The sequence below is a fragment of the Salvia splendens genome, chromosome 10 (assembly GCF_004379255.2).
Source record: "Salvia splendens isolate huo1 chromosome 10, SspV2, whole genome shotgun sequence".
NCBI lineage: Eukaryota > Viridiplantae > Streptophyta > Magnoliopsida > Lamiales > Lamiaceae > Salvia > Salvia splendens.
The window spans coordinates 5,505,050-5,530,074 of record NC_056041.1 but is presented as its reverse complement, the minus strand read 5'-3'; the positions used below and the strand labels follow the sequence as shown (position 1 = coordinate 5,530,074).

At 33.4% G+C, this 25,025-nt stretch overlaps 4 protein-coding genes across 4 annotated transcripts; 2 read left to right on the top strand and 2 right to left on the bottom strand.

Annotated features, from left to right (window-relative positions):
* Positions 1 to 4,763: 4,763 nt before the first annotated feature.
* Positions 4,764 to 5,213, bottom strand: LOC121751852. Its single transcript, XM_042146650.1, has one exon. It carries the CDS (start codon positions 5,211 to 5,213, stop codon positions 4,764 to 4,766), a length of 450 nt encoding a protein of 149 aa, XP_042002584.1.
* A 4,585-nt stretch (positions 5,214 to 9,798) lies between these two features.
* Positions 9,799 to 10,742, bottom strand: LOC121751086 (histone H1-like). Its single transcript, XM_042145799.1, has 2 exons — positions 10,567 to 10,742; positions 9,799 to 10,439 (listed from the first exon to the last, which is right to left on the bottom strand). Exons 1-2 carry the CDS (start codon positions 10,642 to 10,644, stop codon positions 9,993 to 9,995), a joined length of 525 nt encoding a protein of 174 aa, XP_042001733.1. The 5' UTR covers positions 10,645 to 10,742; the 3' UTR covers positions 9,799 to 9,992.
* A 3,644-nt stretch (positions 10,743 to 14,386) lies between these two features.
* On the top strand, positions 14,387 to 14,950 carry LOC121751851 (extensin-like). The gene has a single exon (XM_042146649.1). The coding sequence runs from the start codon at positions 14,387 to 14,389 to the stop codon at positions 14,948 to 14,950; it is 564 nt and encodes a 187-aa protein (XP_042002583.1).
* A 6,326-nt stretch (positions 14,951 to 21,276) lies between these two features.
* LOC121751637 (calmodulin-like) lies at positions 21,277 to 23,043 on the top strand. Its single transcript, XM_042146438.1, has 2 exons — positions 21,277 to 21,448; positions 22,382 to 23,043. The coding sequence occupies exons 1-2, from the start codon at positions 21,373 to 21,375 to the stop codon at positions 22,753 to 22,755; spliced, it is 450 nt and encodes a 149-aa protein (XP_042002372.1). The 5' UTR covers positions 21,277 to 21,372; the 3' UTR covers positions 22,756 to 23,043.
* Positions 23,044 to 25,025: the final 1,982 nt, after the last annotated feature.

Sequence of the window (25,025 nt, the reverse complement as noted above, 5' to 3'; positions counted from 1 at the left end):
CGATTTTATCATCCGACCGTTAGATTGGTGCCACGTGTCATTTAATAATGCAGATTTTCAGTTAAATAATGCACACCGACTAATAATGCACCATTATAGTGTAATAATGCAGATTTTCAGTTGAATAATGCACACCGACTACTAATGCACCATTATAGTGTAATAATGGTGATCATTTGAACCGTTGATGAATGAGATCTAACAGCCCATATTAAGAAAAATAAATGATCTAAGGGATAAATAGGAGAATAACGCTCCCCCTATAACAATGTTATCAACTCCAAATGTTAAGTACTGATTTATTATCTTTTCCATTATACAAGTGTTAAAAAAAAGAAAAGGTCACTAAAACATGACACTATCTTTTTGTATCCAAACGCACCAAAATAGGTGAAACCTGATACACATATCAAATAAAGTTGTAGCATGAAACAAACTAGCAAAACCGAACCATTTTAGGCTCTATAAGTATATACTCTTATTTAATTAAGTGCAACATCTAATTGTACATATTATTAAGTGTAACACCTATATAGTATTTATTACTCCTTATTTCATCAAATGTAACATTTAATAATTTAGGAGCGATTCTCATCTTGCCTCGGCACTCCACCTTGTCCTTGTGTTGTCCGAGAAGTGGATCGAGAATCTGCAGCGCCTTCGATACGCTCCTGGTCCTCTATTTTACGAGCACCGGGAAAAAGGTCGACGATTTCAGAATCGGCGATTTTCCCAGACTCGAGCGGCGTGCCTCCGACGTAGGCAACTCTAAGAGATTCGTCCGGCGATACTTTCGCCTGAGCTGTGCCGTGTTTTATGTCGACCTTGCTCTGCGCCATCTTTCTCACTGTGTGTGTTTTTCAAAAATGTTTTTGGTGATGAAATTAATTGTTGTCATTGTGCGAATGTGGACTTAATATATAGTTGATGAAATTTAGGGGATATTGGTATTTTGTCACGTGTAACGGTCGATGTGTGACGTGGCAATGAGTTTCGTTGGTGGGGCGACACGTAAGATGAAATCGTGACACGTGGCGGAATATATATGATGATGAAATTTATGTGATATTGGAAAAAGTTTTGTGTAAATCCATTTTTTCATGGTTAATACTTTCGCTCTAAAGAAATCATGACTTAATCATTTAATGGATAACTAAAAACGAGTAGTATTAGTAGTATATTAATTGGGGCCAAAATATTTTACTGCTACATACTCCCTCCGTTCCATAGTAATTGAGGCTTTTCTTTTCTACACGGAAATTAAGAAAAATTGTTTTTGGTTAGTTAAGTAAAGGGAGAATAAAGAGGAAAATGAAAAAGGTAGAGAGATGAAGATAGAAAAAAGCAAGAGAGAGTAAAGTAGATATGAAAAAATGTATACAATTTTACTAAAAATGGAAATGACTATATCACTATGGAACGTACTAAAATGATAAAATGACTCTATTACAATGGAACGAACGAGGCACATCTTAAAGACCTATGGAGGCCCAATCAGTAATGCTAAGGCTACACTGGAGTATAATTTAATTGATGAAATGCTTAATTAGTTGTATGGATTTATTTTTATCATAACTACATTACATGCCTACACATATTTTATGATACGAAGCTAGAAGCGCAAAATATATATGTTGATTTAGTTATATTATTGTTGAGTTTCATTGAAATTTCAAAGTTCTAATTAGTAGGAGAATATACTATTTTTGATTGGTTTTGCTTTTACTTGTAAGTACACTGTACGATTTATACAAATTATTTTCTCTAATTTCTTACGTAGCTAAACAAGATTAAATGTCTTTTAGCTCGTGTGAAATTGAAATTATAATTTTCTTAATTTATCAAAAAAGTAATTATGTGAATTATTATTGTATAAATGGCACATCAATTGGTGAAATATTATAGTGTAACGTGAGTAAGAGTAAGACGCATTTTGACTTAATCTGATTATTTTTAAGGCTTCGTAGTTTTTTATTATACTAAATTATTTGGAGTTATTATCCCATGTGTCCTAAATACTGATGCTTTTGCATACAACGACTTTTAATGCCATAAAACAAGATATACGATTGAAGAATCGTCTCTTCATTACAAAGGCATCTTCCCATTTTAGTATACTTTTTAATCGTGTAATATTTACAAAAAAAAGGAATAGTAGAATAATACTTTAAGATGACCACAATTATACATAGTCAAACATATTGAAGAAAAAATATAAAATAAAATCTTATTGGTTTCAAAGGAATTGAACAATTATTAAAATTTTATTGGTTACAAAGGAATTGAACAACTATTATTTAAATATTAGTATTAATTAGCATAATGTGGTTGAGATTGATACATCAAACTACCCTAACATTATTAAAGACATCAATCCACAATATACTATCTTCGAAAATTAATCTGTTTTCATATATAAACAGTACCCCACAATATATTGCCCCTTAATGCACTAATTTGTTTACATTTTCCATGGCTCGTGGCATTTTTCACCAATAATATATTCTTTATTATTACTCATCTTTATCTTTGCAAATTGACATACTCCTATTATGATTAGAGAATGGTACCAATTAAAAATAGTGTTAATAAGAGTTGAACTGTTTTGACCGTAGGAATTAGACAAGTAGTTAGAAGTACTTGTCCTAACCTAATTACCTAAGTATTCGGTGGCATTAAGCACGATTTATTTGATGTGACACTTCCTACCTACACTAATTTTTAATCTTCTTGATACTTAATTATCGTCTTCTAAAGACTAAACGCATTAATATTTATAATTCCCTTTCCAACATCTATCAATCAACAAGTCGTTCACGCATTTTATTTTTGCTAAATGTTAAGTCATTGTCCATTTCATTGCTTCATACACTCATTCGAATTCACAAGCCAAATACACGAAAATATAATTGTTAACAATATAGAAAAGATAAGCATTAATTTGTAGTTTTGAATACATTTGGGATGAACTTATGAGAACAATTTAAACATTAAGAAATATTCACTCAGTTCTCGATATAATATCTCATTTTGACTTGGTGGAGATATTTAAAATGTGAAATAAAATATGTATTTATGAAATCAAAATAGTATGCAAGACCTTATTTTATTACAATTGGGATAAATTTATGAGAACATTTTAAACATTATGAAAATATTTACTTAGTATGCAATATAATATCTCATTTTGACTAGGCGTACATATTATGAAATATAAAAGAAAATATGTATTCATGCAATTAAAATAGTAAGTATGCAACATAAGTGATCATATAATAATGAGTCATAGTCATCTTTTCGATAAAACTAATCTCACAGCTTAATTTAGGTAGATTATGCACTCCTGTATAATAATGAGTTATAGCAATCGAACGACTTACACGTACTCCTTCCGTCCTATGTTACTACCACTTTTCATTTTAGATCATAAAGTTGTGACTGATTTTTTAATGTAATTAAATTAGTAATTTACATGTAATGAGAAATCACTTAATAAAGAAACATTTAATTAATTCTAATAGTATATAATTAAATATCTTAATAGGTACTATTAAATAAAAGTGATGCCTGAATTTGATGCTGTTGAATTTGCTAGACAAGCACACATGACACAACCAACTTTTGACAACATTAAAGAAGCTTTTCCCTATCCATTCACATATAAAAAATGTACTCCAAATAAAGGAAACAAGAAGGAACCAATATAGGAGTGGTTGATTTCCCGGCAGATTGTGAATAGCAATTATTGATATACATATTTTTGTGAAAACAAGATAACATATAAATTTGCTAAATTACTAGTATTATTTCCTATTGGTAAATATAAGTATTTCTTTCGAGAAAACACAAGATAACGTATATAAATTTACTAAACTGCGGAATCCTTGAAATATTTCATGTTGGAACATTTAATATGGTTCAAACTTTATAAATAATTTGGATTGACTAAAAAAATTAAACAATTGTTTTAATTTGATGTCTGAGTGACATATAGTAATGATTTGGATTGACTTGCATTATAGGAGAATCATTTCAATTTATTTTTTAAAGCTATAGTTATTATAATTTGATGTGTCACATTTCAATAGATCCGAAGCTGCTATTCATACATGTATACGTTTATTTTTCTGTTTCAATCAGTATGTTTTTGTTAATCACGCATAAAGTAGTAGTAGTAGTAATTTATATTATTTGAGATAATTATACATTTTCCTTTATTTATTTAGTTTTTTAATAAACACACATTTTCCTTCTTTTAAACGGAAATGTATAGTTTATCCCTACTTTTTTTTCTTTTTCGGCAATTTTATTTGGTTATTCATACCCTTTTTTAATCCAAAAGTTAAGATGCACTATTTGTCTTTTGCTGAAACAGAACAAACAGATAATACCACAATTAATCAAAAGCAGATTCCGTTGAGAGAGAGAGAGAGCATATGAAATGTGCTTGGGGTTTTAAAGTTAAATCGGAATAGAAAATAAATAAAACAGATTAAAACAAAATTGTTAGAAGATCGAGAAGACGAACTGAAATTGAGAATTTTATTGATCTGAAGTTAAGTCGGAAATCAAAATATACAATGCTCGAATCAGATTCCGTTGTCGTCGGAAAATAAATAATCAAATGAAACCAAAGTGTTAAAGAGAGTGAAGATGAACTTGAACTTGAGATTATCATTTCTGAACTTAAATCGGAATAAAATATAGACACCACAGCTCGCGAAAAAAATTCACAGTAGAAAGGACAAAAAAAATGAAAAAAGTTACTGTCGAGAGGTGATTTTAGAGCCAATCCAAGCTGCATCGCGAGGCACCAATTGGCCCTGCGCCATCACAATCGATTTGTAGATCTCGACAATCATCCTCTCGTCGTACTCCTTGATCGGCCGCGCACCGAATCCGGTCACGCCGTCGCCGGCAAATCCGCCGCCGAATCCGCTCCCGATCATCCTCGTGTTCGCGATCTTCATCATCATGCCGACGTACGCGTCCCGCAGCCCTATCAGCAGCTTCTTCGGCGAGAATCGGAGCTTCAGCTTCAGCCGCGGCGTCAGCCTGATGCGCCACGACCTCCGCCGCGTCGCCACGCCGGAATCGCCTAGCTCGACGACTCGCGTCTTCCGCTTGTGACCGGAGCCAGCGATGCGCTGGTAGCCCTTGCGGCGCCAGTAGCCTCTGATTCCTCGGTAGACGGTGGCGGAAACGCCTTCCATTGAGTAATTGGATGAAGATTTGGTGAAGGTCTTGCTTTAATGGAGGAAAATTGGGAATGGAAATGGAGTGTGGGAAACCATGTGTGTTACTAATATATAGAGAGAGAGAGAGATTTGTGAGAGTGAGATTCGTGAGTGATGAATAAAATAATGGGGAAAGGAAATGCAAAAGAGTGGCGAGTAATAAATGCTGCAAAATGGTTTCAGTTTGGTTGATGGCCGAAACTCAGTGGGGAAAAGGAAGCTACATCAAGATGTGATTCACATTAATGCCAAACTAACACAACGTATATATACGCTGTATATTTATGTTATGTATACTCACGAAATATACGATGTGTATATGATATGTATTAGGATTAATTAATTTAATTATATCCTGTATTACTTTTTGGAAATGTAACATTAATTTCAATATCCTGTCAAAATATACAAATTAATTCAATTTTTCGATTCATAGGCCTTTATAATACTTCATTTGATATATGTTCAACTTGGTATGATTAAAAGATGAACGACGAGTTATCTCATAGATTCGATTTCTCAATTCTTATCTTCATGTCATTTTAGTGTAGAGTTTAACTTCAACTCAAGAAATATATAAGAAAATATCTCATAATAGTACTCCCTTCGTTCCTTATTAATAGAGTCACTTCTTTTCGGCACACGGAGTTTAAGAATAGTGTGTTAAATGGATGGTGAAAAAAGTAAGAGAGAATAAAGTAAGAGAGATGAAGAGGGAATAAAGTAAAAAGAAGAATTGTTTTTTGTCAAAGTTAGAAATGATTCAATTAATTTAGAACTTCCTAAAATAAAAAAATGACTCTATTAACATGGAACAGATGGAATATGAGTTTATTACTAGTACTAAGAAAAATAAAATATAAGACATTTAAATAGCAACATGAACCGTTTAATTTTGAAAAGATAAGAATATTTAATAGATAGGTGGAAAAACAAAACCTAAGCAATTCACTAAATTGATTAATTATTCATGAAATTAAATCATAGTAGGAGATAGGAGTATGAATCATTTAAATTTTATTTTACATATTTTTAAAGAGAATACATAATGTAAAAAAGGCTATGTCGGTGTAGTTAATGGCAGTTAGGTTCAGTTTTTACCTATAGTGCCTATCGGTGATGTTGAATAATGAATAGAGTAAATACATCATTAAAAAGATAAGTACGCGATAATCTTTATGCCTAACTTATTTAATTCGTGGACAATGTTCTCAGTTATCTTTTGGTACTATGCAGTATGCATTATCAAACACGATTAAAAAAAATTAAATTTGACTAGTGACTAGTACTAACGTCAAATAAATCATCATGTCCAATATAATAAATATTGGGATTTTATAGTGGGACGGGCTTCTTTAGAAATAGTAGCATTATAAATGATTGAAATTTAGTTGAATCGATTGCATTTTAGTCATGTATTTTGTCAAAAAATATTTTGTTATGCATCTGAATACATAACAGATGTAATTGTGCCAATTTTGATGTCATCGAATTCTGATTCTTTAACGTAAATAAATGTGCTTCAAAACATAGTCCTATTTAACTTTAAATTTTTGTAGTTCGATGCTTATGTCAATATCAGATTCAGCCAAACGCACCCTTGCATTATAGTACTATTGTATTGTTCATTATCCAACTAATTTTCATGTGCCACTGAATATTTGAAGCCACGCATGTATTGTCGAAATCCACACTATACATCAAACTTTGTGCGCTTGTTTGGCGCGCGCTCACGCAAACACCTCGCTCAATACTTTATTTTATCATTTTTATTTATTTATCTTTATTTTGTGAAGTTAATTATTAAATGGTTTATTTGCGTTGACATCAAATTAAAGTATTTTATTTTTCGTGCTAGTAAAAACATGATTCCTGTGAAAAGAAAATCGTCAATTTTCGGTTGACGTAGTGCAACGATCGTCCATGATAAAGGCCGAATTTACTTACTCCCTTCGTCCCACAATAATTATCGGTCTTTTCTATTTCGGTTCGTCCCATAATAATTGTCACACTTCATTTTTACAAAAAATAGTAAGTAGATCTCACGTTTCATTAACTCACTTCACTTTATATTTTATCATAAAATCAATATAAAAAGGTGGGTTTCACATTCCACTAACCTTTTCAATCAATTTTTCTTTACATTTCTTAAAACTCATGCCCATAATAAGAGTGACAATTATTATGGGTGGAGGGATTATCATGTTATAACTTTCATGACCGTCATGGAGTCAGATGCCAAGAAAACCAGCTAAATCCGTAATTAAGTACTTCCTCCGTCCCTCAAGAATATGCACTCTTTCTTTTTTTGTCCGTCCCATAGGAATATGCACTTTCTAATTTTGAAAAGTATTTTCTCTCTAATGAGGTGAGACTTATTCTCTATTAACAATACTTTATTTACTTTTTTTCTCTCTACATCTCTCTTACTTCACTAATTTTATATTAAAACTTATGTCGGTCCCAAATTACATATTCTTTACGGACGGAGTGAGTATATTCTACATTTCTACCTCACTTAAAATAAAGTAATACTCCATCCGTCCCGAATTACTTGCACTTATTTCCTTTCTGGGCGTCCCAAGTTATTTGCACTCTTTCCATTTTTAGTAAAAATTATCACCTACAGCTGCAATTGTTGACTTTGCTATACACTAATTCCTTAATCTCCGTGCCAAAAAGGAAATGTGTGAGTAGTCCGGGACGGAGGGAGTATAAAAATATTGCAGTACTAATGCACAGATGGGCGTGTCGTGACAAAAGATGAATCTACGGAAAAGATATTAATCTTTATCTCACGCATTGCCAACTCATTAACAGAAAGCAAGCTAGCTTAGTTTTTCATTTTTTTTTTCTGTTTTCTTTCCGAACAGATGTTGTAACTTGTAATTCCGGAAAAGAGCCAAGACTCCTCAATACGTAGTGAGTTTTTAAATTTAAAATATAAAATTATGTTATATTCATTTCTAAATACTTACAAATTTTCGACTGTTTGCTTATAAAATTCTATCTCTGTCCCTAGTTATTATTTTAATATGGATAAAAGAGACGTATATCATACGACACGAAATCATACTTATTAGGAGTAAAATTTTCTGATTGAAATCCATTTTAAAAATATTACTCATACATGCGACATCTCCATTATGCATTCCTCTAGATTAGGAGTGTCATAAAGAGTGCACGAACCAATGACCCAAATTTTCGATATTATATATAATTCTCTTATTTTGAATATGTAATACGGTGGTAATAATCACATAGGTACGAAAAAGTGCCAATGTATTCACTTGTTTTTCTTATACCTATGTCAAAATATATATACTATACTCCACCTTTATAAATTTTCAACTACCTCTTAAATCAAATTATTAAAGTATTTATAAATATTTCAGCTATCTCCAAAATAAACTGACGTATGTATGCTTTTAAAGTGTTAAATGGTGGAGTAACTCTTTAATCAAGCATATATTAAACATAGTAATAATAAAACAACGAATACTCTTTGCAAATAATTTAATTGAGACATTTGAATAAATAATGACAATGATAATGATAATGAAAATAATAATAAATAAATAAAAACCTACGATATTCATCCCAAATCTTGGCTTACCAAAGTATCACTACTAATAAATTTCTGTACACAAATATTAAACAAATGCTTCTTGTAAGTAAATAGTGTACTCATTTGGACTTGGATCTATACTCGGCCCAAATTCTGTATCCATACAGAAATATAGCCCATAGCAAAACTTATGCAGTAGTATATTATCTTTAATTTTTTTTAAAACACTTAATTGCCCTTTCTTTATCTTACACTAAAAAAGAAAAAAAAACTAGTATCCCATCTGAATTACACTCCCTTCGTTACAAACAATAATTCCCAATTTCCCACCATTTTTATCTCATTTATCCATTTCCATGGACTATGATACTCTCACCTAACTAATTTTATCAAAATTCATATAATTTCCAAATAAGACTATATGAGGAGACATAGAGCCTAGAGAATTGCTTATCAAAATAATATGTAAAAATTTAGTGAACAAAATTTTAGGGCAACCATCAAATTGAATGCTTTCATAATAATGTCATGAACTTTTAATAGTAAAAAAAATACAATCTAATATAATTGAAAACTTATTATAGCTTCCTATTTACACACAATTTGAAATTAACCCGATAAATGCCGAAAAGTTTATTTATAAATTAAGAGATTTGATATGCATCTGACCATCTATGAGGCTCTCTTCTTTTCTTTATTTTCTCGATTCCTTATCACATCTTGCTTACTGATGTGTTTCTAACTACAATAATCTTGTTTGCCCACCCATTTTAATTTTTTCAATCTAAAATTCTTCGCTTCATGTCGATTCTAATTTTTCCACGATAAATCCAAATCTCACTAGTTGAATTTTTATCTCATACAAACTCAAATACTTTCTCATTCATTTTTCTCCGAACTGAAACTATACAACATTTGATCATTTATTGGAAAACATAATTTCAAATTGGAAAAATCAATTAAGAAAAATTAATTATAAGAGACACCCACAGATGCTCAGAATTAGTAGCTTAACATATCAAATCTCTATTAATAATAGAATTTCATAAAAAAACATAATACAAATACTAATAATGCAGCAACAACAAGTAACTTTATACTAGAACATAATCCCGTACTAAGAGTCAAACATAAACTTCAAATCCTAATAATTAAACAGAAAAACACTAAATCAAACTAAAATAACTTCATTTCTTAGCTTTCTTTGCAGGCGGGCTGGAGCCGATTCTCCCACCGATTTTCCTCTTCGCCGGCGTCGCCTTCTTCAACTTCTCATCGCCGCTCCTCGCCTTGGTCTTCTTCCTCAATGCCTCCGGCGTCTTCACCTGGCTCAGCCTCTTGGTCTTCTTCGCTTTCTCCCCATCTTTCTTCTCTTTGCTGCTCGCTTTCTCCGATTGCGGTTTCTCCGGAGCAGCTTTGGCGGGTTTCTTCGCCTTCTCCGCCGCGGATATCTTGTACGAGTTCTTCACTTTCACTAATTTATCGGATTTCACGAGCCTCTTCAACTGAATCGAGAGATTTTTTTTGAAATTTGGGGGAAGCTGCTTCGCGTAATGCTCCTCCATCAATTTCGCGATCGCCGGCTGGCTTGAGCCGCTGCGTTCCTTCATCTCGGTTATGGCTTCACTTATCATCTGAAATTTTACCAGAATCAGGGCTCAGTTGAAGAATACACGGTCAAAATTGTTCTAATAACAAATTGAAATCGCGTTTTGTGGTATAATACGAAATGATTGATAAAAATTGGAATGTAGTTAGCACCTGAAAGTAGGGCGGATGGAGAGACGAATGGGAAGAATCGTCATTCTTCTTAGTGGAATCCTTCTTCGCATTCACCATTTTTTCCCTTTTAGTGGAAGTTTCAATTTGCAGTTTTCGAGAATGAGAGCGGTAGAAATGAACGTGAGAAAACTGATAAAAATATAGCCATGTTTGAAATTTTCAAATTTCGAAACCATATTTAGGCGGAAAATTCATCAAAATTTGCTCGCATATTTTCCCGCCTTAAAAATTGATAGCTGACTGTGAGTGGTTTATTTGGCAGAGTTTTTAAAATGATTTTATAACATCAAAACTTCTCAAATTAATACTCCCTCTATCATAAAAAAAAATATACACTTTGGGGTTGACACGAGTTTTAATGTAAAATTGGTGAAATAAGAAAGAAGTAGAGAAAAAAAGTAAATAAAGTATTTTTAGTGAAGAACAAGTCTCACCTCATTAGAGTAAAAAGACTTTCCAAAATTAGAAAGTGCATATTCTTGCGGGACGGACTAAAAAAAGATTGCATATTCTTGAGGGACGGAGGGAGTATGATTTTATTCAAGAATGTTGTCATTCACTATGATAATTTTGGTCCTACTAAACACTTTCATTTATTGGTTATTCAACAAAATATATTACTACTATTTTAAATAATAGGCTACTACATAATTTTCTTATAGTTTTAATAAACTCAAATGATTTTCACTCTTTAGAATAAAATGAAATAAGTGTAATAATTTAAAAAAGATTTGAGGATTAAATAAAATTAATCATTTTTATTATTTATTTACTTGCACTTATAAATATTTAAAATGGGTCAAGGCCCATACTGGCTCGGCCCATTTTATTTAAAAAATAAGGTTTATTTTTCATTCGATGGTGGAGAAAGGCCAACCTATATAAATACAAAAGGAATTATTGTTACTGTTAATTTGGGCACATTACAGGATACGGAGTATATTTTTAGTTCCCAAATTATTGATGCACGTATATAAAAACAAAGAAATTATTATTAATTCTGTTACGACACTGCATGCATATGAGCATATTGCATTCCTCATCCATGTCGGCACTCGAGAATTTATTTCAGATTCATCATTTGTAATAATTTATTTTGGAAAAAAACAAATAAGTTCAAACTTTAAATGGAGTCGTACTCTTCTTTGGATCCATGCATTTCACGTGCAGCTCTTTCATTCATGGACTTTTTGATGGGTAAAAGCAAATTCATCTTACTTTAATTTGAGTAATAACTAATCTAAATTCGCAGTAGTTGCATCAAACTATTTATGAATTTATACGGATTTAGATTTGATAAAAGCTCATTGAGCTTATTTAATGAAGCTTACTTACTAAACAGTTAACATTAACCTTTATAATAAACAAGCTCGTTATAATCAATTTATAAATAAACAAACGGATCTCAATGATAAAGTCAGTGAGTTATTTATCTATTTTAAATTATTTAATTAAGTGTACTATAATGCATCACTCAACATAAGAAACAATATATGATTAATAAACAAGATATTAAAGGATAGTGCAAATTATGTAGTCGGTCTGCTTCGCGGCTGAAGCCCATATTTTTAGTAGTTGCTTCTGCTTTTTGGTTCATGTCCACTTTTTCTTGTATCTGCTTCATCATGATATTGTTCATTTCGGGGGTGTTCGGTTGACAAGATTAAATCTCATGATTAAATATGTATCATGTTTGGTTCATAAAATTGAATCCTTCAGCTTAATCCTAGATGGATAGTCTCATGATAATTAGTCATAGCCTCCCCCTCTAACTAAAATAATCCCACAACTTAATCCTAGATGGATAGTCTCATGATATTAGTCATGACAACCGAACGCCACCTTCGTATATAGCAATGAAGCACGAGTAGCTCAAGATCCTTCAAATATTAACCCCTCTTCCATATTTATGTTCAAACTACTAGTGATTTATATTTTGCTTGTGTTCAAATATTAAGGACTTAACGTGTTTATGCTCTCACATTATGCATTATACTCCTATAAGATTTGGTTGTGTTTAAGTTTTTATAAGTTTCCAAACGATTCATATATTATAAAAATAAAATAAAATAAAATTTGTATTTGTCCTTTTCTCTTTATATAAATATAATTTACTACTACCTGATGACATGAACTAATACTATAAAATAATAATGGGCAAAGTTAAATTTTTGTTCTAGAATGCAGAGCGTCTAAAAACAACGTGGGCTGACACAACCTAATATTCACACCTTATCTTAGTAAATAAAATGACAACACCAATGAAATTTAAATTCAAATGTTTGGCAAAAAATGAACTAGTAATAATTTACAATAAAATGAAATGATATTATAAAATTAAAATGGGTAAAGTCATTATTCTTATTTTAGAATGCAATAGTAAATAAAATTGACAACACCACTAAAATTTAATTCAAATGTTTAGCAAAAACAAAATGTCAAATGTTAAAGAAATGACAGAACAATCATGTCCACACTATATATACATTAAATTTAACTAAGATGATTTGGTTGTGTTCATATATTTATAAATTATAAGGCTATCCATCTCTATTTCAATACTGTCTTTTAACCACGTCATCCCTTAACTATTTATGGGTCCCACTATACTTTTTATTCCATCTCTTAACTAATAGACAACACATGCATCCCTTCATATCTTAACCATCTCATCCCTTAACTATTCATTTAATTTCATTTTTTATTTTTATTTTCAACAAATTCAATTAATATTTCATTGAAATATTAAATTAATACTAATAATTCATAAAATCATTAAAAACCACTAAAATTACAACATCTGAAAATACGAAAAATACATAATTGAAATTATAATATTTATAGAAGTGATTCTGGGCTTAAAAAATAGGAAAAAAAAATCAAAATATTGGAAAAACAACTAGAATTTTTGGGGATTTTTTTTTAATTTTCGATTTTTGTCAGAATTTTAAAAAAATATTTTTAACGGGTACAAACGACGCTCACTCGTGGGCGTCACGGCCGCAGGGGAGCTCGCCACGTGGCCAACGCGCGTGGCGAGACAGCTCGCCAACCATCTCTTGGCGGAGGCACACAGGACGAGACGGAGCACCCGCATCGCCGTCTCGATGCCGCCTCGTCTCGCCGAAACGATACCGAGCCCGCATCGAGAACGCGACGCGGATGCTCTAATCATCCAAACAATTAATCTATTTTCAACAAAATATTATAAATATAATTATAATTATCTTTTAGTTCGCTACGATACTTACTACTTACTAGAATGATAAACGAACTTGAAATAGGCAAAGGTTTTTGCCGAAAGCCTAAAAACAGTGTATGCTGACACAACCTAATATTCATACCTTATTTTAGTAAATAAAAATGACACCACCAATGAAATTTAAATTTAAATTTAAATTCAAATGTTTAGCAAAAAATGAACTAACAATTTACAAAAAATTGAACTCACATTATAAAATTAAAATGTGTTAAAAGTTTTTTTTTTTAGAATGCTAAGAGCAGCGCAGGCTGACACAACCAAATATTAACATCTCATCTTAGTAAATAAAATTGACAACACCACCGAAATTTAAATTTAAATTCAAATGTTATAGAAATGACAAAACAATCGTGTCCACACTACATAAAATTTAATTTTACATTTTCATCTAGCAAAGATATTGGTTGCGTAGACGATAAAAATACCATGGATGGGAGAGTCTCTCTAATCTCTATGCACATGCACCATTCTCTCTCTCCCTCTCTTCTCCTTTTCTATATAAAACAGTCAAACACCTTTCTCTCTCATCCCCAAACCATGGCCGCCGCTCTCTCACTCCTCGTCTTCTCTCTCATCTCCGCCTCCCTCCCTGCGCCCTCTCTCGCCGCCACCGCCATAACCGCCATCACCAGAGACCAGATCGCCTGCACAATGTGCTCATCCTGCGACAATCCCTGCCAACCGATCTTCTCTCCTCCGCCGCCGGAGCCTGTCCTCTCTCCTCCACCGCCGGAGCCGGTCCCCTCCCCTCCGCCACCATCTCCGCCGCCGCCATACGGTGTCAATTGTCCCCCTCCGCCTTCGCCGCCCTGCGGCGGAGGCTGCGGAGGCGTCTACTACTATCCGCCGCCTCCACCAGCGCAAACCTCTTACTATCCACCACCTTCCGGCGGCGGAGCGTACTATCCACCGCCAAACCCTAGCTCCACCGATTACCCCACTCCGACGCCGCCGAATCCAATTATGCCGTATTTCCCCTTCTATTACTACAATCCGCCGCCGTCCAACCCCCACATCGGCGATTACAATTCCGCTCAATTGAAAACTCACTCCAAATTTCTCCCTCTTCTCATTGCGATTTCACTCTTTTTACTCCTTTAATTTCAGAATAGCAACACCTTGATTCAAGTATACTATAAACAGCAGCTAGCTCCTTAATTCAATTCTCTCGGATTTACCATTTCCTTTTCCTCCTTTTGCAAATTGCGACGATTTTCAGGTCAATGCGGATGAAGGTCGGAGCTGCGGCGGAGGGAATTCATCTTCATATACTGAAGTTGCAGCAGATTAATTATCAGTGTAATTTTTCTATAGCGATTTCATCTACTGTTGATTATTATTGGTAGAATAAGGTGTCTGTAAATTGAAGTGTTACGCTATAGCTAAATTATTTGCCAAAAATACTACTCCAATAATTGTAAGATGTAGCTTTAAATTTGCAAAAAAGTAATGCTACTTTTTCATCGTCATCACCAATTCCAACTGTAAGAGCATCCACAATAGCGCCTAGCGCACCGCCTAGCTGAGCGCCGGCGCTAGGCGGTGCGCTAGGCGGTCTATTGCAGCCGCCCAGCGATTTTCGCGGAAAAAAACCGCCTAGCGCTCAGCGGCGATTCCGTGGCGCTAGGCGATCAGCTAGGCGCTATTGCAGCGTCCGAATCGCCTAGCGCACCGCCTAGCGCGAATTTTTAATTTTTTTTTGTTTCCGAAACACTATATATACGGGACTTGCCCGTCCTCACGATGATAATGAAGCCGGTCCAAGCCAAGGCGTGGCCGCCCCCAACGTACGGAGTGGGGTACCTCATGATGAAGACGGCCGCCTCCAAGCACATGCCGACATGCGCCAAACGGAGGCTCATATTCGACTCCAAAATGATTTAATTGAAGAGTTATGGGCGCGGAGGACTGCACGGCAGTAGTTTTTTTGTTAATTATGTAATTTTTTTAATTAATGTACTTTTTAAATTTTAATCATATTATTGAATTTTCTCGTATATGTATCGTAAATTAAATTGCGTATTTTGTATGATTGTTAATTATTTGTTTTATATAATTTTGAGTGATGTGGCTATTGATGTGGCTGGGCTATTTATGATGTGGCTAGGCTATGGCTGAGCTATTTATGATGTGGCAGGAGGATTTTTAGTGTTGATGATGTGGCAGGAGGAGTTTGTAGCTAGGTTATAGCTGGGCTATTGCTGGGTTATTCCTACTATGGATGACCTAATTACAAGGACTGTTTTCGTCGCGATAAAGATCTGTCATTTGTAGCCTTTTTTTTCAGGGTAATGCCATCTCTTCTCTCTCTATTTGGGTGGATGATTGGTTTGTATTATCGTTTGCATGTGCTAAAAGGCTAAAAGTAGTAAAGTGATTCCAACTTATTTTGCTTTCAAGTTAGACGACAACCTAATATATATGACTCATTTGTAGTATATCTTGCAAAGAAAAATATAGTTAGAGATTTAATACAATCATTAATGATTATAAATAACATACTCCACTATTTTATTTTCAAAATTAAGAGTTAACGAACTGAACAAACACAACAATGCTCAACATTGTTTCATCTTACTAACAAACTCCCCTCGAGCGATGTCGAGAATAAATTTATAGTAGTATGTCAAATTACAACTTCTACAATCACATACATATTCTCTAAAGAAAATAAATTTCATCTGCACCCCAGTGGTCTGATCGAACGTTTTAGCAACGCGAGAAGTAGCGGACAACACCCCTCTGAGCGGTCCGACCTATGCGGCCGTTGTGATGCCCTAAAAGTTTACTCCTGTGATTCATAATATATGCAATGGTAATCCATATATTTTACTATTTTTCAATAAAAATCATGTTAAATGATAGGTGGGAATTTCTTCTTTTTTTTGGAATGGAATGGGATGTGGGAACTGAAATAGTGAACTGGAGAAAATATTATCCAATGTGACACAAGTGTCAATATTATCAAATAAAGTATGTTCCAATTTTTATAAATTTTTAGTGAAGAAAAGGTAAATCATTGTAGTAAAATTACAAATAAGTAAAAAAAAATACTGGGAAAAAAGGTGCAGTAATTTGAGGGAGAGAAAAAAATAGCAAAAAGTGGATTATTTCATGGTACGAGGGAAGTATTTAATAAATTACTATTAATTATGAATACTTAGTGAGCTAAAACAAATATCTACTCCTATATCGAACTGATAAAACAAATACTCCATATAAAATGTTAGCTAGAGTCCAAAATGTATGAATAGCAAAACGGGCAAAAGATGGAGTCCAAATATTAGACCAAATACAATTATTAGTAATTTTTTAGTTAAATTCATGAAATAAAGGAGTATTAAAAAAATGAGAAACATCTTTGTAGTTTGCATTGAACGTAAGAAGTCAAAAATAGATGTATAAATTATTTAATACGCCTTCATTTATATATATTTCAGAAAACAAACTATTCAATCATATTGCACAACAGTAACATCCATTAGTTGACATTAAAACGGTATAAACATTTGATAGACAACCATTAAATCGCTGTCAATTGGACTTTAATTTAACCATTTCATATGTTTGAATTGTTCATCAATATATGTGTATTACAAAATTTTCTCCTTCTACGAGCTAATAGTAATAGGTCTATACTACTAATAGCGGGACATAAATATTAAGATAAGTCACATGTCACAATATATGTTTTCGTTTTAGACTATTGCATATCAATATTATATTTGGCAGGATACATTTAATTATCTATAGCTTGTAGTATTAGGTATAGATATGATATATTGGTACAATACCCAAATTTGTAAGAGGCTAATATATGGTATGAAAATTGCCATTTCCCACTTCCAAATAGGGCTGGCAAATCGTGCGGATTGGGTCGATATCGGGTCAACCTGATAATGACTCAACCTAATAAGGCATAACCTGAACCCGACCTATTAAGGAAACTGTAAATCCGAACACGACCCGCACCCGACACGAAACCGTTATCGATACGATATAATATGGGTTGACACGACACGATAACAACCCGAACCTGATATTACAAGATTAAAACCTAATATTACATGATTAAACCTTAATTTTTAACCTAATTTACACAATTAAAATTCATTTTATACTATTTAAACCTAATTTATAAGAAATTAAAAAATTAAAGTAATATATATATATTTTTAAATAATAATAAAAATAATAATATTATTCCTTAATGGGTTACCCGTAGCCGACCCGCATCCGACCCGAACCCAACCCGAAATTATCGAGTTCTTAATGGGTCAACCCTATAAGAACACGGATCCAATAAGACTTGACCCTAACCCAATAATTTCGTACGGATTCGTGTCAGATTATCGTGTCGTGTCGAAAATTGTCAGCCCTAATTCCAAATTTGTAAGAGGCTAGTATGAAATTACCATTTCCCCTTCCAAATATTATGAATATATAATGGGCTGTTGAATACTGTATGATCCATTTAAAGTCCAATGAAAATGGATCGAGCTGTAAAAATCGACCTAAAACGGCCTGGCCCGATAGTCATTGCGCTTGACAATTTTTCTTTATTTGTTTATAATTTATTCATAATTGAAATCAATGCAAAGTTTATAAGTTGTTTTTCATATCTACTTGTTTGATTGGAGGTGAAAGAGCACATACATTTTTATGTTGATTTTGATAGTAATTAAATACATAAAATTATTGGTTCCATTGCTAAGCTACTATTCCTTAGGTGCGCACAACATCTTTTAAATAATTCTTAAATAGGATAAAATCATAACATTTGTATCAAATAATTTTGAAGCATTTTATAGTAATTGCTACACCTCTCCTCGAATCTGTTGGTCTGGCATAAGATTTGTTTTTACTCATTGACAGCCTCAACTGAGTCAAGTTGAGCAATTGAATCAAATGTGTAGTATTAATAATGCAAATGGGATAGTTCATAATTGTTTTTAGAATAAATCATGTTTGCATACCAATTTTTTTATTGTATTTTGAAACATGCTTGCAACTAAATTCTCTCTTCACAAAATCAAACCTTATAAAAAGTGTGATTAATGTTCCAATTAACATAATTGGATGACGAAATGATGAGTCACCTTGTCAGATTCTTAGGTGAATGATAATTCCTCATGGAGAAAGTTTTTTTAGTGGTGCTAAATGGCCATATTATGGCCAGTCATAATTTGTCTTTTAGCTAAAAATTAAATAAGTTCCCTTAATAATTAACTCACCTTAAAAGTATCAAAACTCTTAAGACAACTCTACCCCCTACCTTAGTTTATAAAGTAAATACTTTATACTCATCCATCCAACAATGTTTTTATTATTTTTAGAAGATATTTACGTTTTATTAGAGTACTTTATATCGTTTTGCTTTTTATTCAGATGTTTATTTAAAATAATATTACTCGGCATATACTGTAATCTTAAGAAATATTTTTATCATTACTATTATTATTTTTATTTTTATAAATTAAGTATGACGAAAAAGCTATCATAAATTCATAATTTAGTTTTAACTTAATATTAAGTTTCAATACTATGTTGTCATAATATTTCACAATCTAATAATCGTATATCATAGTACACTATAATATATTATTATTAGATTATAATACACCTTAGTGTTTAATACATAAATTATTGATAGGGCTCATAAATTGTGATGCTAAATGTAGAGAGAATGCTAAATAATTATGGAGAGAGAATGCTAAATAATAATGATTAGAAATAGACAAATTAAAAGGTAAGTCAAAATAAATTGTGCATAAATTATTATGGAGAGAGAATGTTGTAAATTTAAATTTGAAGTAAAAAATTGAGAAAAGGGTAATTAAGTAAATTATCTTAGCACTAACTATTACTATTAATTTATTGCATTGATTTTAATAATTATTTACAAAAATGTCATTGTGTGGCTGGCCACATTATGGCCACATAGCATTACTTTTTTTTAGATTAATCATGTTTTGAATTGTCAAATTCACTTAGGTGGTCTTAAGGAAAACTAGAGAATAATTCTTATCCATTAAACCTTTTTTTTCTAATTTAATCTAGAAATATTTGCCACTTTGAATTTGGTTAGTGAGTTTAGGATTTGGGCGGTTCTCGGTTCTAACCGAGAACCGAAAGGTTAGAACCGAATAACCGATTAGTAGGTTTAATTTTGATTTTTTATAGATTCATTTTAATTTCACAAACCTTACACACCTTTCAAGTTTCAAAGAATACTTTGATAGAAACCAAACTCTTATGTGCTTATAATTTGTCAACATTTCAAACAAGAGAAAACACAAATCATCTCTCTAATTCAATAATCAATCTCATTACAGCTACTTTGTTTATTGAATTTGGAACTACAACAACGTATTAGATAAATATGGAGCATTAACATATACTTTAACTTGTAAATCCCATATTGATATAGGTACATTACCTTATCTTCCATAAAAAAATTACCAAGTGTTTACAATGAAGTCAATTCTAATAACACGTGAGCTCTCTCATCTAAATATTAGCACGCCAGCACCGCTGCTCTCTCCCACGCCAGCGACGGCGAGGCTGCTGCTTTCTCCTCGCTGCACTGCTCTCTCGGACAAGGCAACGAGAGGTTGCTGCTCTCTCTCATGCCAGTGACGACGGGGTTGTTGTCTAACTCTCCACGCCGCTACTCTCTCCTTCGGTTCCTTCGTTGGAACCGAAGAACCTGTCGGTTGTGACCGATCGGTTCCTCAAGGAACCGAACCGACTAAACGTTCGGCTACGGTTCTTGTATTTGAAAAAAGGAGTCGGTTAACCAACTAATTGGTTCGGTTATAACCGAACCGACCGTTTCCCCACCCCTATGTATGTATATACACATAAATGTACAATCTAATTTGACCTAAAAAAATATAGGGAGTATTATTATTTCAATTTCTAAATTCAGTCCTCAATGGCGCAAAATCGCCTCTACATTTTTCTTGTAGTTTCTCATTAAATGTGAGTTCTCATTAAATGCGAGTTCCCTTTAAATGCAAATTCATCATAAAAGAAACTAAATAAGATTTTTTAAATTACAACAACTTAGGATTTTTGTTTTTTTATCTATAAGAAAACAATTTTTTTTTTATCATATCAATATCCCATACGGTGATATATGGAATGCTCCAAAAAAAGAGAGGGATATTTATGAACGTAATAACCATTTTCCAATCAATATATCAGTATAAAGGGTAGGACAATCGTGTCAAAATTGAAAATGGGCTATTTGAAATCAATATCTACGATCAAAATAACTCCACTGATTTCATAATTTAGAATAGCAGTAAAATAAGAATAAATTGAGTTTGCTGTACAGATGTAAAATAATACTAATAAAAAAAAGTAAAAATGAAAAAGAATCCATCTTACATGCCGATTTTATATAATAGCCCCACACTTTCCCTACATTTCTTCGGTCTCTCTCTCTTCTGTCTACACCCATTCCACACTGATTTTGTAGAATCGTCTAACAGAAAAAAGCTTCGTGAGGAGAAGAGATGGCGGTTCAGCTCACCGACGAACAGATCTCCGAATTCAAGGAAGCCTTCTCTCTATTCGACAAGGATGGAGACGGTCAGTGCTCTGATTTGCATTTCGATCCCCTATTTCTTAATTTTATGTACAATCTATTGATGTGTTTTTTTGTTGTCGATCTGTTTCTGCGAAGTAGATCTATTTACTTGTTGAATGCTGTTAATTTTTCAGCGTATTTAGTTTTTTTCACCGATTTCTTTGTCAATGTTGCTGTGATCTGAGTCAATTTTGAGCGACAAATATAGATCGCAATTTTTTCTCTCTCCGTGGTTCATTGATGTTTACGGTCTATTATTTCTGTCATTGGTGGTGTTTCGTGGTTGTAATTTATGTTGGTTTGATATTTATGATAAGGAATTTGATTTTCCATGAACCTAGGGCTTTTTCTCTCGCGCTCTCTTCGTTGAGATTTTTATAGATTATTAGCGACGATTAGCTCAATAATTTCTGCATTGTTTGTCTTCATTTATATTTTTCCTCATTTTAATGATGACCTTAACCGCTGTTTTTTGCATTATAAATCAAATAAATCTAGTTGTGTTGTGTGGTGATATTCATGTCATTTATGGTACACAAATTTGGTAGCATTTGAGATTGGATCGTTTGTTGCGTTTGTGTTATGTGGAGTCTGGCATTTCTTCCTAAGACCAGTTTGGAGAGAGAAAACAAATCCCCCGTTACAATTTTTATCTTACAAATGCTTTGTGCTACACTAGTGTCATACTCTTATCAAGATATCCATTGTCTTTTCCTGTTGTTTAAAATGTTTAAAATTAAAATTAGAACGCTCTATTACTCTATGGTTATCAAATTTGCAGCATACATATATACTTGGATCATATTGCAGATTTATTCGGCTAAGTTTAGAAAAGTTAGTATCTTTGCCACACTTGCATGTACAGCTATTGCTGTAATGCAATTTGTGACTGCTACCTTCTTACACTTAATGTTTCTGGAAAAAATGATTTATAGGTTGCATCACCACGAAGGAGTTGGGGACTGTGATGCGTTCTTTGGGACAGAACCCGACGGAGGCTGAGCTCCAGGATATGATCAACGAGGTTGATGCTGATGGTAATGGGACGATTGACTTCCCAGAGTTCCTGAACCTGATGGCTCGCAAAATGAAGGACACTGATTCCGAGGAGGAACTCAAGGAAGCTTTCAGGGTTTTCGACAAGGACCAGAATGGATTCATATCCGCAGCTGAGCTCCGCCACGTGATGACAAATCTCGGGGAGAAGCTAACTGACGAGGAAGTTGATGAGATGATCCGTGAAGCCGACGTGGATGGCGATGGCCAGATCAACTACGAGGAGTTCGTGAAGGTCATGATGGCCAAGTGAGGAAGGAACCAACTCCCCATGTTGATTTTTTAAGTATTTAAGATTGATCAAAAAATGAAACAGAGAGCGGATTAAGTTTGATGAGATTTCTGTTTCTGCTAGATGTGCTTTTGACATTATTAGCTTTACCTGTTTGCATTGTTTCACAGTGCTGTTTTTCAATATATGCTTGTTTTTGGTGTCCCAGATTTTAGTCTTTGCTTCTATTTCCCTTCAGTATTTTGTGTCTACAACATTTGGAGAACATTGTGCTTTGATTTTTAATCATCCGTGAAGAATTTGTTGATATTCCATTTTGTTAAGTATTTTGGTTCTTTCTTTCTTTCTTTACTTGCATTGAATACTCCATGATTGAGACATTGCACGGGTGTTGGGTTTTATTTGTTGTCTTATTAATCTTGAAATTGTTTTGGTGTGATATACCTATTTCTGGGTTTTCACACAATCATCAATTTTTGGCGAATTAATTGACAAATAAAGTCACTGCGATTAGTTGATGTAGATATTCAATAATCACATATACTCCCTCTGTCCCAATAAATATGATACATTTGGTTTTCGGCACGAGTTTTTATATAGTGTTGTTTTGTGAGTTAATGGAGAGAAAGTAAAGTAAGAGAGATGAAAAATTAGAGAGAGTGTTGTTTTCATTTTAGGAAAGGTTTCATTTTTAATAGGACAAAAAAAAACGTTTAACTTCTAATGGGACAAAGGGAGTATTTAGAGCATCCCCTACGCTTGGGGCCGGGCCGCAATGAGCGAGTCTCGGCCCGGGCATTGCGTTAAACGTCGACGAGTTGCGGCCTGGGACAGTCTCGAGGTCGCAGTTGCGTCCCGGGGCTGCGCCCGCGGTCCGACCCTGCTCAGGGTTAACGACGCCCGTGCCGCAATGAGCGAGTCCCGACCCGGCGTTAGATGTCTTTGGGCCGGGCCGCAAGTCCCCTCAATTTTATTTTTTTTTTAATTTTGTTTGCCTATTATTTATACACTTCTTGTGCTCCATCCTACCACTCTTCCACACAAACTCAATTTCATTCCTCTTGTATTCCAATATTTCCCGCTTCTATGGATTGGTTTAACAACGACCAACGACAGATTGACGATTTCGTCAACGCCAACAACTGGCACGTGCCGCCGACGCCCGACCCAAATGCAACGCCTAGTCCGGGGTTGCCTACCAACATGGAAATAACATCGCACCATGAGATTGGTCAGCTGACGGAGTTGACATCGAGGGATACCTCAATAATGTCGGAGTTCGAGCTTGAGTTGCACCGTGAGATGATCGGATACCTTCGCGCACAAATGAAGAAGAAGTAGTTTTTAAAATTTTTTAGGATATGTAATTTTCTTTTTCTAGGATTTGTAATTTTCTTTTTTTCGTCTGAACAATGAATTTTCCCAGTTTTAATTGTTCAACGTATTCTATTTTACGAGTAAAATAGGTTGGAGCTGTGAATATTACAATTTAATAGTTGTGGCCCGAGTTGGGGCCTGCAGAGTTAGAGGAGTTGTAGTCTGAGACTCAAATTTAGGAGAATGATGACGTGAAGGGGACTTGAGACCTTAATTTGAGATAGGATTGGGGATGCTCTTAGGAGTACAATTGTTAACTATACTAAGTTTTTACTTCAGCATTAGTTTTGGAATAATCAGAATAGTTGAAAATTCATAGAATTCATGTCCAAACTGGAATTTCGTGAAAATTTGTGTACCACAACTATACCTACCTTCAAATTTTGTTCATTTATCAAGAATTTTTTTAAAAGGAGTTGTATAAGAAAATATTAGGATAATAAAATGAGACTATATAAATCTATATTGTAATAACAATAATTAAACATTATCTTCAAAACCTATTCCGTGCTCTATATACAGTTAATTGCAATAATTTCAACAATTGCAATAAAATACTAGGAATAGGAAGAAGACCATTGCAATAAGATTAGCAATTCTACAAACAAGATTATGTAGTCCCAATGCTCTCATGCAAATGCACATAATTCTAACACACAAGAAATTACAAGTTACAAAAGTTTACAAATTTAAGGCGACTATGCTAATTACTAAACCATTATTATACTGAAACAACACTAAAGAAACCGAAAACAGCTTAATTATCTACTCTCCAAAGTTGAAATCTCATCACTCTTTAATGAATATTAAATTAAGATGCCTAACACTCAACAATCCGTTGCAACTTTTTTGGTTAGTAACATCAGCTTAAATTATGATTCCCTTCTTCATTGAAATATCACAATCTTGTAACA